This window comes from Charadrius vociferus, unplaced genomic scaffold, assembly GCF_000708025.1.
Source record: "Charadrius vociferus isolate BGI_N301 unplaced genomic scaffold, ASM70802v2 scaffold550, whole genome shotgun sequence".
Classification (NCBI taxonomy): domain Eukaryota; kingdom Metazoa; phylum Chordata; class Aves; order Charadriiformes; family Charadriidae; genus Charadrius; species Charadrius vociferus.
The window spans coordinates 111,281-125,734 of record NW_009646425.1 but is presented as its reverse complement, the minus strand read 5'-3'; the positions used below and the strand labels follow the sequence as shown (position 1 = coordinate 125,734).

The 14,454-nt window shown below is 36.2% G+C and overlaps 1 protein-coding gene across 1 annotated transcript in view; it reads left to right on the top strand.

Annotated features, from left to right (window-relative positions):
* NOL8 (nucleolar protein 8) overlaps window positions 1–14,454 on the top strand; it is a 16,681-nt gene continuing 2,227 nt past the window's right edge. Inside the window, exons 1-15 of the mRNA XM_009881343.1 lie at window positions 1–139; window positions 307–369; window positions 1,250–1,328; window positions 1,645–1,792; window positions 2,738–2,806; window positions 3,124–5,064; window positions 5,355–5,471; window positions 6,398–6,517; window positions 6,865–6,949; window positions 7,769–7,913; window positions 9,486–9,569; window positions 10,251–10,528; window positions 12,398–12,524; window positions 12,965–13,035; window positions 14,030–14,112. Of these exons, the coding sequence (XP_009879645.1) occupies window positions 1–139; window positions 307–369; window positions 1,250–1,328; window positions 1,645–1,792; window positions 2,738–2,806; window positions 3,124–5,064; window positions 5,355–5,471; window positions 6,398–6,517; window positions 6,865–6,949; window positions 7,769–7,913; window positions 9,486–9,569; window positions 10,251–10,528; window positions 12,398–12,524; window positions 12,965–13,035; window positions 14,030–14,112 (3,549 nt within the window). The remainder of the gene's footprint in view (window positions 140–306; window positions 370–1,249; window positions 1,329–1,644; window positions 1,793–2,737; window positions 2,807–3,123; window positions 5,065–5,354; window positions 5,472–6,397; window positions 6,518–6,864; window positions 6,950–7,768; window positions 7,914–9,485; window positions 9,570–10,250; window positions 10,529–12,397; window positions 12,525–12,964; window positions 13,036–14,029; window positions 14,113–14,454) is intronic.

The following is a 14,454-nucleotide window of genomic DNA, read 5'->3' as shown; positions in this document are numbered from 1 at the left end:
ATGGAGAAGAAACAAATTTCGAAGCGCTTGTACGTTGGAGGGCTCGGCCATACGGTTTCTAAGGCTGAACTGCAAGAAAGATTTGGCAAGTTTGGGCGTGTTTTGGATGCAGAGATTATTACCAGGAAAGATAATCAGGGTAACAGTTTTGTATCATCCTTTAAAAGTGAATTGTTTCTCAATTTGTAGTGTGAAGTGGGTTTTTTGCTTCAGAGATGCTTTATTTTCAGGAATTGGTTTAATTTTTAGTTTTAAAGGAAACACTGAAATTATGTGGAAATTAACTGAATGTTATTCGTTGAGCAGGGAACCCTGTGAAAACTTTTGCGTACATCAGTGTCAGCATTTCTGATGCAGATCTTAAAAAGTGTAAGTACGTTTTATTATTTTTTTTAAAGTAAGTTATGTTTTTGAGCCAAGCTGTATTACTGATAGTGTATCTAATGTCAAATCAGGATGTGGCCAAGGTAGACCCCGTTTCATTCTGTTGTCATGTTCATTCCTTTTTCTTTAAGCAGCAATTCTATGGAAGTTGCTTTACTGGAGTTTTCAGTAAGTAGTTGTAAGCAATTAAAAAGACTTCTTGTGACTGAAGTGGGTGATTTGGGAGTTTAGCCTAGCCCTTTTATGAGACGATATAGGAAATACGCTGCAAATGCTTTCATCAGGTCCATAAAGCATTAGAAGTTACTTGATGTGAGAAGAAACCCAAAAGGAGAGTTTAAGTAAAGCGTGCTTCTGTTAAAGCAATTTTACAAATCCCAAAATAGTTGGATTACAAAACTACTGATAGGGTTATGAAACCACCTGTGTAGTATGTAGCAGCAAAATGGCAGGTGAAGATACCTATACCCAAAGAGAGGGATTGGCAATGTGCCTTTTTTCCTAGGGAATGTTGCCGTTAGGAATAGGAAAGCTGAAGTACAGAAGTTAAGTAGAGAAGAGCTGGTCTGACAGTAGTGTAGACGCTTAAGTACACGTATCCAAATTTTCAGGTTTGTATTTGAACTGAACCATACAGGCTTCGATGACTCTTGAAGTCAGAACTTTAATTTTGGATTTAGACTTTCTTGTTTAACATCTGAGTATTAGACCTTTCATATTCAAACTTAAATCAGGTGAGTAATGGAGTATAAGCTCATGCTAAAGAAACTTCGGACTGTCATAGAAGGAGGCATAGTTAGGTCTAAGGTGTATTTTTTTTTTTTAATGTAGAAAATACTCATTTTTCCATCTCCTTGTTTTACAGGCATGTCAGTTTTAAATAAAACAAAATGGAAAGGGGGGACACTGCAAATTGAGTTAGCCAAAGAAAGCTTTTTGCACAGGTAAAAATCAATTATAAAAAAATGTATGCTGTTGCTAAAGTTATCACAGTTAAACAGAAAAACTGTTTATGACAAGATTATGGCTGTGCTTTCATCTGCTACACTCTTATTCTTTCTAGTTTTTATTGTCATTGGTAGACTGTTATGCGTATTAGATACTGCAATGTGTTTTGCATCATTATTCTCTTGAAAGTAGCAGACATGTTAATTCCTTAAGTAGTGAATGGTTACTGTTCTGTAGGACAGAGTCACTGCCAGGTCTAATTTAGCACGCAGGCAGAATTTCTTTTCATATATGGTGTACTTTTTGGTACAGGCTCGCCGTAGAGAGGGAGGAAGCAAAGCTGCAGAAGGAAAAACCACAGAGAAATGACAAAGCATATCTGTTAGAATCACTGAAAAAGGCTGGAGTTGTAGACTTTCACATGAAAGCAGTACCAGGTACAGAGGTGCCAGACCATAAGGTATGGTGGGGTAGATGTATAGAGAATTAAAACAACAAAAAAACCCAGAATTGGGCACAAGCTTATTACACTTAAATTTAAGTCAAATCTCTAGGCTTTATGTAAAGAAATTTTTATGAAGTGTGACAGTCCAACTTGTGAAAAGTAGTCTAAAGAAATACCTTATGTGTAGACATGTAGCATGCTCCTGTTGTTCTTTGTAATGACTGGAAATAGTCTTGATCATACTTTCCTCTCTGTCATGTTAAATTACTAAATGCTTCGTTACTCGTTTATGTTGGGAATATCTTCGTGTCACCCTTTAAAGCATGTAAAGAGAACGTGTGTCTTATTTTTATACAGCATATACATTTTTGACGGCTGGCTTGTCAGGATCTGATCTCTGTGCGTCAGCACATTCAGGATCAGGGTCTACACATGCTTACAAAAGTAAGACTTGAAATAAAGTCACTGAAAATGCAAATTTAGGCAACAAAAATTGTATTTACTAACTTTTCAAAATTATTTGCTAAGCACAGAATGTTTTTGGGGGGTGATAGGAGGAAATTTTTAATTTTCTAGTGGGGAAAAGGGTGAAACAGTAGTGATCCTGTCTGTATAGTTACCACTATTAATTCATAAACCACAAGCCTTATATTAAAAATAGTACTTGTAAAGTAAAGGATACCAGTTTTTTATTGTGGCTCTTTATTTGCAGGTTGGAAAAAAAAAAAGTAAAATAAAATTGGTTGGTTGACTTGTTTTGCTTTGTTCTCCTTTTGAGAAGGAAGCTGGCTAAGTTGCACAGCACGAATATATCTTACTCAAGGGAGTAAACAAAAGAAGAATTAGTCATGGATGGTTCTTTATTAGAGTTTCTGTTACCAAAGAATAAACACCTTGTTTTATTCCAGGGTTACTTTCATTCCTTTTTGTTTAACACTGATTATTTTTCTTTTCTTTTAGAAATGGGTTGTTGGTAAATTCGGCAGAGTCTTGCCTATCCTGCACCTTAGGAGTCAACAGAAAAATAAAATATCCTTTTCCTATTGGTTGGGCATAGGCACGATTCCCTTCTTTTTTTCGTCATATGGGGAAATATTTGCTTAACAGTCTTAATATTGACTGCTGCGTCATACTTGATTTACTGAATCCCTGAAGTAAATCTTGCAGTAAGTTTGTGTGATTTGAATAATTTTTTAGACTGCACTTCAGTTGCCTAAAGGCTTATGGTCGTAACATTAAAAAGGACTTTTCGTTGTCCTTTCACGCAGAATTTAGCCTGTTCATGAAGACTGGAAGTCTGCTTGCCAGAAGAATCGTGTTGCTTTAATTCCTTAACTCAGACTAACATCGTGAAATATGACCCATCAAAATATTGCCATAACCTTAGAAAACTGGAACCAGACTTGACAGGTGCAGTCCCTGTATCTGAGCTTACTTGGCACTTGGAAGGGAGAGACGACAGCATGAACAAGAAGCGGCAAGGAGAGTTTCCTGTAACTAAGAAACTACCTAAAAAACTGAGGCAACTGGGCAGCGAGGCTCTGAATGGAGCAGTAGTTCTCTCTTCTGGGAGTCAGTCACTTTCACAGAACACAAGCTCATCACAGCTAGATCAAAGATCAAAATCCAAATCCAGCGAGAAGTCTAAATTGCTTCCATCAAGCAGTCTTAATAGTAAAATATCAGGGAGAGCTTTATTACTGGATAAAAGCAATGTTTCTGGAGTTACAGCTCAAAATAATACGAGTGTTTCTGATAGTGACGTTGATTCTGAAGAGGAAATCAGAGCAATGGTAGAGAAAGAGAGAGAAATACAGAAAGCTGAAAATGTTGAGGTTGAAAGTGACCACTTGGAAATCGTTGGGGATAATTTTGAATTAAAATACAATAGTCACTGGTCCTTAAGCAATCCAGATGCCATGAAGAAAGCTATCAAAGGAAGTTATAGAGAGAAAGACACTATGGAATGTGATAATGATTATGATTCAGCAGATACAGATGAAATTATTGCTGAAAGTAAAACTCCAGATCTAAATAGCAGGAAAACTGCAATTTTAAAAGATTCTAAACAGGTGAAGGTGAAAAATAAAGAAATATTAACTAAAGAAAAACGTGATTTGTTAAATGGCTCGTCACTGAGAACTCGTAATTTAAAAGAAGAATACATTGAAAGAAAAGGGAAAATGAAAAAATCCAAAATTGCTGCCTTGCAGAGTACAGCAGCCAACAGTACAACAAAGACAAATGATAGTGAAAGCTCTTATTCGGAGCCTGAGAAAGGGGAGTCTGAAATCAGTTCTGACTATGAATCCACGATGCAAAACTGTTACCGCTTAGATCTTACATTAGATGACTTAAAAGCATTAGCTACTGAAAACTCTGGGACACCGCTAGAAGACTCAGACAGTACACAGAGTTCTAGTCAGCTCAGTGAAGAAAATCCTAAGGGTAGTGTTTTAAATAAAACAAAACGTTCTATATTTCGCCCTGCAGTTAAAAAAAAATGTATCTGTCCTGAAGATATAGTTGCTACAATTTTAGCAGGGGAGGAGAATGCTGATGAAGAAAGCTCGGAGGGACAAAATAATCCGCGTTTGAAATACCAGCCCTTCAGAGGAATGGGGTCCCTTTGTGAAAAAGAGTTAACTAAGGACAGCACTGGTTTAAAGAAGAGGTCTGTAGAAAGTTTAGGTGTTGAAGCTTGTATTTCTTATTGTGGGGAGGAGTCATCTAAAAGACAGTCTAAGAACCATCCATTGTATTCACTTGAAGTCAGCAGCAAAGAGAGACAACATATGCATTGTGGACAGCGCAAGGAATTGTCAGATGCTGCCTCCTTAGCAGGTGAGAGAGACCAACCTGTTTCCAGGCCATATTTGCAAGGAAAGAACAAAGGTGTGAGTTCTTTGCAAGAAGACCAAAATTCAGAGCATGGAGGTGCTCTTCTTCATACTGACCAGAGTGAAGATGAGAGCAGTGACATGGATAGTAATGCTGCAGTGTCACAGAAACATGTTAAACGACAACTGAAAAGCCCAAAACTGCTTTCAAAAAAATTGAGGAGGGATGTAAGCAATAAAAATCCAGAACGTGAAGCTAATATATGTGAGAATGGGAAGACAAGCCTTCTGGAAAAGAAGGAGCTTTGTCTTCATGCTGCTGCTTCAAAGGGACCTAACACTGAAAAACAGTTGCAGGATAACCAGAGGAGACTGGCAGCTCTAGAAGAGCGACAGAAAGAGAGAGAACTACAGAAGAAACTCATTCAGGGAGCTCTTTCAAATCTGGTAATTATACTCACAACTCCTATCTGAATAGTGTGCCGTAAAAGAAAAAGGGAAATTCATGGATGTGGTTTAAGATGTTTTAAGATCGTATTCTGCAGTTTCTGATTACATTGACAGTTTTCTTTTGAGTGTATACAAAATGATGCACACCTAATTCCTGGAATGTCTTTAGAGTTGCAAGAATAATAGTAGATTCCTCCTTTCATGTCATGGAAATGCCTTCTAGATATTTACGTATGACTGTAGCAAGTATTTGATGTGTTTGACTTGACAGTTTCACTCTTATACAGGATAGCCAGCCAGCAGGCAAGCATAAACACATCATATTCAATTCAGATGTGGAAAGTGAAGCTGAAGTAGATGAGATCTTGAAGAAAGATACAAGTTCGGAGAGTATGCCTGAAAAAGTAAGTCTTATTGGGAAAAATTCCAGTATTCTGTAGGGTAATGTCATATCAATATGACTATGCTTTTTATTCTGAAGACTGTTTTTCATAATGAAGTGAAATAAAAAAGTAGATAAGGTTTGAATTAATATGACTGATTCTTCTTTTTTTGCTAACATAAAACAGGTTTCAAAGAACTTAACTGTGCATCTGATAAAGCTGGAGAACCTGGAGAATTTGTAAGGAGATTAAGATTTGTATAAGAGAGATTCTAACTTTGATTAATAAAAAAAGAATGTTTAAGTTATAGGGCTTATGCATAACTAGTTTTGAAATTTTACTGCTTTTGGTCAAAGGAGGGGGAAGAGATTTGGCTTGAGAGGTACAGAAGGAGACTCTGTTCTTTCAACACTGGACAAAGAGTCTGTGTTAATGTACTGTCTTGTTTTTAAAGTGATGTTAAGGTCCAAAGAAGTTGTGTGGGACTTGCTCTTTATATCTAACCTGATTGAGACCTTATTTAGCGGACTCTTCAGGATTTTACCACCATACGTTCAGCACAATTAAGTACTGTTTTCTGGAATAGAACTTCTTGTATCATCACGTTTTTTAATCACATCTCTGCTAAAGCTTTAAACCATTGGCTTTGCTTTTGTTGGGTTTTTTCTTCATAAACGTAGAAAGATTAAGACCATTCTCACTATTTAATTAAAATCTTCTTTTCTCACTTTACGTTTAGCACTTTTTTTACATATATATCTCTTATCCTGTATTTAGGAAAAAAAGGTGTAAAAGGTGTGTACACAATATAAGATTTGAAGCATGTGGATCGATAATTGAGCTGGCTGTTCTAGAAATCCACTGGAAGGCACATGAACAAAGTTGATACTGATTTATTTTCTCAGACTGACGGTTGCTTGTCTATATGTTCTTTTTGTTTAACAAAGGATGAATCTGCTCCTAAAACTTCAAGCAGGCTGTTTGAAAGCAGTGAGGATGAGCAAGATGATACAGACGATGAGAGATTCAAAATTAAGCCCCAGTTTGAAGGCAAAGCTGGTGAAAAAGTGAGTGAACCCAGTACTGTAACTTGCTTTTCTTCTAAGGCTCCATAACACCACTATAGACAAACATAGCATAAGGTTTGCATACTTGCTGAATATGGTTTTGACAAACTTGCAATGGAATTCTCTTAAATAGAGGAAACAGTAGCCACGGAGGAAATAATGTGTGTTGGGGAGTGGGAGGAGTTTCTCTGATGTTGTCATCTTTGAATACAAAGAAATTTCTGAAAAAGGCATCAAGAGCTAAAGGTTATTAGTATGTTACCATAATTATAGTAAAAAAAAAAAAAAGTTACTGAACATTGATTTTCTTTTCCAGTGCTTAATTGGATCTCTTTCATTTTGTTTAGCTCTTGAAATTGCAGTCACGATTTGGCACAGATGAAAGATTTCGCATGGACGCTAGATTCCTTGAAAGTGACGGTGAAGAAGAAGGTAAACCTGCTTGTGTTTCCTGGTTAATGACAGTAATAGAGCTATATCGTGGATGCTTGAAGCAACTTATGGACTACTTCTGCTCTTTTGGTGATACCTTGAGGAAAGTAACCCAACTGTGTTGTGGCTGTACATAGTATATATTGGTAGCTGTGTCTTCTTAAATGTATAAGTTGCAAAAGTATTTGTTATAGCTTAATGAGACATACCTGCTTGATAATCAACATACAGGATGATATCAGAATGTGTTTATCCATGTTTTTCACAGGATAAGTGGTGACTTAATTAAAATAACCTTTTTGACCATTACATTCATTTAAGCTGTTTGTCTTCTTGTCACCCTGCAGTCCATGGCTGATTTGGCAGCCTTAGAAAGATTTTTTTTTTTTTTTTAAACAACAGAAGGCAGAAACACTGAAAAGGCAAAAAACTTAAAGATCCCACCCCGAACCAAAATTGTTAACCTAGTTTTCAAGACTCAGAATCTGTTTCTGAAATTTTTGCCTAGTTCTGCTATTCCCTTTGTTGCTTTAATATGGTCCTTTGTACAGCATCTGTCAACGGCAGAGCAGTTGCACGATTATGTGATATAAGCAGGAACAGGTTAAATAACTGGTCTGATTTTCACATGAAATAGTTGCCTGTGACACTTCTGGTCAAAGATTTTCTTGAGAGAAAGCTTCTAAGTAGCTTTAAAATGAAGGAAGCGATGTGTTGATATGTCTGAGCTCTTCTAGTACTATAGTAATGGTATATTAAATACTACAGGCTTACTCGGGTCATAGTGGGGAAAAAATAATGTATTTATTTTTGTCTTAGCAGAGACAAACGTCTTGAAGGCAGATGAAGAAGAGGAGCTTGCTGCGGAGAAAAAGAAAAATCTGCAAATACTGGGAAGCCTTTTGAATATCAACCTGGAGCAACCTAAGCCAACTAAAATGGCTACAAGCGCTAAGAAATTCAAGTATGACTCATCTGTTATCAGAAAAGAAGGAATTTTAGGAAGGCTTCATTTTTGCTGGTGTTGCACAACTAAAATTTCTGCCTAGCTGACTGAAAAAAGTATTTCCTTCTGTGTTGTGTGCATTTGAAGTCGGTTTTTAATGCAGTTTCCCAACTTGAGTGTCCCAGTAGATTATAAAACTGGTAATTATCATTGTTTTAGGGAAAAATTATCAGATGCCTGCTTGAGTTTCTTCTAGTAGATTTTGAATGATTGGATTGTTGGTTATGAAAAATTAAGATTTTACTAAGTCCTTCCCTATGTAAGATAGATTTCTGCGCTCTGTGGAGACAAACTTAGGCTTGGCTAAACAAGGAACGTGCAAGTTGGGCAGTAGGTCAGTAAGTTACTCTAACTTCCATAGCAGTTAATAAGGTTATTGTTTTCTCTGGCCTACAGGTGATTAGCATCAAACTTCTTTTTCAGTGGGGATTTTTTTTTTTTTCATTTATCTCTATTTCTGCTTTTGAGAAATTTCTTCATTAGATTAGGAATTCGTTACATGTTGTTGGGTGTGCTCTAGCCTTCTTAGGGGATGAGGAGATAGGTTTGGAAATGTAGTTTTGGATGTATTGTGACATTTAACTATGCACTTTAACAGAAGCTGGTCTGTGGACTGAATTGGTGGAAGCTAGTAATGTTAAGGGTAATTTAAATAGTGTGCAATTAGTAAATTTTTACTGACAGTCACTATTGGAGTTGTATCAGTGACTGCTGACTGCTAAATACCACTGTGACAGCAGCACCATCTTATTTAATCCTATGACTTCTGTACAAATTTTCATGTATTTTCTAAAGATCAAGCAGAGGGGAAAATAACCTGTGCAATCCCAGAAGTCATTTTAGGAAACTTTTGTGAATGACAGTGTTCTTTAATGCCCAGGCAATGATATAGTGTGTAACCATTTAAAAGTCGTTAATTTATGCTGTAAGCATTAATTTGGGAGAGGAGGGGAAATAAGTGACTACCTTCTGACATTGCCGTAAGACAGCATGGGCTTTGCTACACTAGCACTGAGGTCAGTCTAAACCTTACACTGCTTTAGCTGAAAGTCCTGAAAATATTTACATTTGAAAGGTGTGCTTAATGAGGTTTTGTTTGTTTGTTCTTTTCAGGGGGTTTGGTTCTTTTTTTTTTTTCCCTGGGCTATTTAAATTTATGCAATGTTTGGTACTAGAAGAAATAGATATACATAGATATATTGATATGGATAGCTATATCGATACAGCTCCTCAAAAGATAAATGAGTGCAAGTATAAACTTACTCTTACTGCATAACACACACAACTCGAGGTCTATGTTTTATATGAAATATTACAATTTGATTAAAGCCATTTCAGTTTATAATTTTTCCTGAGCCAGATGCTGACTAGCAGGTACTTTCTAAATGCCAGTTATGTTTTATATTGATTTGGACTTTTTTTGGTAGTGAAGTCAATGTGAATTTGAATTTGACTATAGAGGTTTAGGGTAGCTTGCAGTTGAACATTTAGAATGTCTCATGGTTTTTCTTTTTCTTTTGATTTTTATAGAGATATTAATGCCCTCCGTTATGATCCTACAAGACAGGACCATGCAGTTTTTGAAAGGAAACCAAGCGCTACAGAAAAAGAGAGGTAATATTACAGCTTGGTAACTACAATAGTGGTGTTTCTTCCTGTGGAAAGATGGCTATAGCAGAAGACTGAGTTTAAACTATGCAGATTGCTCTGTTTTGTCGGGGTTTTTTTCTTTAGTTCTCTCTAGTCTCATGGACTTCTAAGATTTGCAAATCCGTGAGAAAAAAATATTACCTCTTAACACTTCTTTTGCAAGAAAGTCCTAAATATCTTAATTTATAGGCTGTCATATATTAAGGGAAAAGTCAGGATATGGTTAATTATAAAGTAGACTTGTTCCTGCCTTTAGAGTCAAACCTCAGATGTTTTTTGCCATTGCTTACCCTCAAAGGTGGGTAAATTGCAGGGAGGTGATAGGAAATGGGTCAAAAGTCTGAACCAAAAGGAGAGTCATATTGCCTTATAAACCTGTTTATTGCAATAGGATATTTCCTATTGCCAGAACCTGGAATTGCTAAGAAAGAAGAAGAAAAGAAAAGAGGAGAAAAAAACCAAACCAAAACAAAAAAAACACAAACAAAAAAAACCCCACCAACCACCAAAACCTTAAAAGTCAACTACTCATTCATGTGCTTAGACAAGTTTAGGAAGAGATTAATAGCAAGGTTGCCTCTTAGGGAACCTTTCTTTTAGAAAATATATGTGCTGTGTTACTGTCCTTTAACAATCTTGTTTCAGTAAAGCTCAAAGGAAGAAGAGGAGGGAAGAGAGTGAGAAACTGCCTGAAGTGTCTAAAGAAACGTATTATGATATTGCTGTTGATTTAAAAGAGTTATTTGGATCTTCAAAGAGAAAATCAGAAAAAAATGAAGAAATACCCTGGGACAAAGATGATGCGGATGACTCTATCCTACCTGACGATTTGGGAACTAACAGTGGGAGTAACTTAGCTCAGGAATCTAGTGGTTTCATGTTTTCCTTCTTTGGAGACACGGAGGAGTCTGGCATAAAAGAAGGTAACAGCAGTACATATATAATAGTACAATTTCTAACAAGTGGCTTTATGTCGGGCACTGTAGAGTAATATAGTGTATAGAAACTCAGAATCCAAGGGATTTTCAGAGGCAAAAGTCAGTAATTATGCAAAGTCATTATGATCATCTTACCCTTGCCAAGATTGTTGTATTTTAATGACAGTTAATTCATACTTGCATCTCAGTAATTTTGAAAGGGATGTTTTGAGAAGGAGCTATTATTTGTTTTTTGACATTGATGGAAAAACTTGTCAGCCACTACGTTTCTTAAAGAAACAGGGGAAAAAAAAGATATACAAGTCAAATCAGGTTTCATATAAACCAAGATTTTAAATAAAACGTGTGTTAATTTAGGTAGGATTATGAGCAAAAGAAAATCTTAGAGTTGACCCTAAGGTCCAAGGACATTTTATTATGTAAATGATTTTATTATTGTACCTTTAGAAAATTGAAACTGAATGACACATGATTATTGGGGTGTCCTAACCTAAGATAAAAATCAAATGTTATAAAATCAAGATAAAAAATCTGAAGTCGAGTCGCTTAGTAAGTAGCAATGTAGAAAATAAAAAAACTGCGTGAAGTTAACTGAAATGCAAAAAAGAAAACCAAAAGCAAACAAATAAAACAAACCTCCACGTTTCTGCTGACTACAGAAAGTATTCCGTGTCTTCTGAATGCAGTAATACAGGTTTTGGAATATGTGAGAGATGTGTAGAACGAAGTGGAAAATATCTGAGCAGAGATGTACTTCAGCATTCACAAAGTTCTTAACACTGAGAACCACACTTGAGCACTGTGTCTTGTATTTGCTGTTATGAATAATTATTGGTTTATATTGCATAAGAATCCTCTTTGGTGGCAACAGGGTCACTGTGCTAGCTGCTGTATCGATACAAACAAAAAGATAAGTCTCTCTCCATTGCACACACCTCAGTTGCTTAGGTGATTTTTGCAATGATTTTTGTTGTTTTTGTTTAACCTGACTTCATGCGGAAACCATGAAGGGAGAACATGTGGATAGTCCTTTTCTGAGCACAAACTATCGGTTGTTTTGTGGACAACTTAAACTTGCTAATGCACACTTTTTCCAAAGTAGAATTTTCGGCTCTTTCTCTTGAATAAAATACTGCTTGTTTCATAGTCTAGTTTCTGTTGGGTTTGGAAACTGTTTTACACTGCCAGAGAGGCAGTACAGGAGGTGTCTTCTCTATTCCGGTCGTGCAGACAAGTACTGTGCTTATACACTAAAAGAAAAGGGTACCATAGGTTAATAAACTCAGTCCTTTTGGTGTTGTGAAGCAGGAAGGGCCCAGGTACGTGTTTAAGTTACCATGTGGCAACTGGCTGTGTATGCTATAGGCAGGAATACATACATGAGAATAACAGAGCTTAAACACACAAAAAGACTAAGCTACAGCATTGTGAGTTTCTTTGCAAAGGAAGTTATTAAGATAGTTCACAGTGAAAGCAAGCTTTTATTCCAACTTCTGCAAGCTAAAAATATGCATAGGCACAGTTAATCCCAACTCAGGTGATAATGTTTGTTAGGTTGGAGTGACTTGATAGAACCGGGACCCTGACAACAAGCTTCAGAAGGACTCCTGCACGCTTTCCCTATGCTGTGATGGTATTAATTGTGAATTTTGAGGGTGAATTTGTGAGATATGAGAAAGCAAACTAAATTCACACCTGCCCAGAGGGGAAAACCTGGTAACCTGGTAGAGGAGGTTTCTGTCTGTCTTAAATTGGAAAAGACAGATTTAAGTATTTTCACTCTGAAGTAAAAATTTTTACTGAAAAGTAGGGGAATAATCTGATTTATTTTTTTTAATTGTGATGTTATTGCAGAGCCCTACATACTTGAAACAATAAAACCTGTAAAAGTCACATGGCAAGAAGATCCACGTTTCCGAGACAGCAGTTCTGAGGGTGAAGATGAACCAGAGGCATCAGAAAATGAAAGGGACAAAGAAATGCAAGTTATATTTGTATTTGTTGTCTACTTGGTTGTAGTAGTTTGCTATGAGAATATCAATAGCAGCACTCAGTTCATGGGAAACTAACATCTTCATTCCACACCTCTAAACAATGGAAGTGGTTGTCTTAGGAAACCATTCCTTGCTGCACAGAATGTAATAGTCAAAAATCCCAATACCACACTTGATTTGAAGTTGAATATAAAATCTGCGTTTCTAGCTGAGTGCATGAGAACTTAACTGGATAGCGGGTTTGGCCAAAAGTCAAATATATCTTAAGTTTTCTTAAGAAACCTGCTTTTATACAAGGCTATATTTGGTTACTATGGAGTAATGTTCTTTGATGCATACTACTTGTCTGAAGCATTACAGCTTTAACTTGTCTAATGGAATTTTATGGTAACTTTTATGATGCTAAAATTCCTTTGTGTTTGTCTAGGTTTTTCTCTCTACCACAGACAGAAAGTGTTAGATTTTTCTTCTTCTCCAAAGATGATGAGCGACTAAGAGGTATAACAGAACTTATTCACACCACTTCTAACCCTTACTGAAATTCAGTGAGAAAAAAATAATGCCTAGTTATTCATGTTTTGTAGTTAAAACACAGATGACAGGTTTAAGGAAAAAAAAATAAATTGCAAATTTCCGTCATACCTGTGGTATAAGTTGTGGTAGCACATCCCATGAGAAAGTCCTGGTAAAATAAATGCTGAACTATCTTGCTTTCCCTCTTTTCAGATAACTACCTAATATGTGGCTAGTCTTTTAGGGCTTACCAAAAAAATAAAATCACTTGACAAGTTATCTAGACACTTTGGATCCTTTCAGGCATATGTATCATCTTTAACTTCTTTTCTGTGTTTCCAGTGTTATGGTTAAGAATATTCAATATTCTTATCAGCCACATATGCCCACGTGGTTCTTGATCCTAAATAACACAGGGTTTTTTTTCTGGTGAATGTAATGAATTTCGTAGTTAAAAACAAACAATACAACAACAACAAAACACACACAACAACCCACAGGCCACCAAAAAGGTTACTTCTGATGTTTTATACAATAAATTATTAGGACAGCCTTAATCTTTGTTTCCTGAGACATGTTAGCTTGTACACATACAGTTAATGATGTGTTAATACAGTTATTGTACCTTTCAGCCTGTCTGATTTACAGTGCCTATTAAAATAGAGCTCTGAATCCTTAGCAGGCCTAAATTTTCTGGGGAGATGTGGGTTAATGGTGCTGAGCTTTTCATGAAACAGATGCTGTTTCACTGCAGTTTATATTTCAGCATATTAAGGAAAACTGGTGCTGCCTTTCCTTTTTCTTAGTACACAAGGCTGTAATACTGTAATGCTGCTGTTTGAGCCAAATGTTTTGGGGGTAAGAGAAGAATATGAAGAATAGGCCACCTGACCTTATCGCTGTGTTGCTCATGAGATTTAGAAACAGCAGCCTATTCAGCAGTGTTTAACCGTATTAATTCGTTTTTTGTTTTGTGCAGAGGGCCCTAAGTTATTTTGTAGATCAGTAGACCTCACTGAAGAAAAAGATGGTTGGGAAGACAGACGTAGATTGTTGCTCGAGGTGAGTATTTTAACATCTATTAGTGGGTAACAGCAGCTGAAAGCTCAGCATGAGGAGGGAACATGGTTGCTTATTTGCTTAATTTGCATTAAAAACTAATTCAGGATGTTTAGAAGGGCTTGAAACTTTATAATTACTAGGGAATTAAAATTTTTGGTATAGAAGTGTATATAACATCATGTTGTGATATCCAGTCAGGTGAATTACTGAATATCTGTATTGTACAGAACCAGAGACTTTACTGCATGTGTGTAACAGAAAAAAAAAAAAAAATTTGCAACAAAGTAGTGAATTTAGAAACTTCTCCTAATATTATCTTAAAATTTAAATATTTTCAGGAAT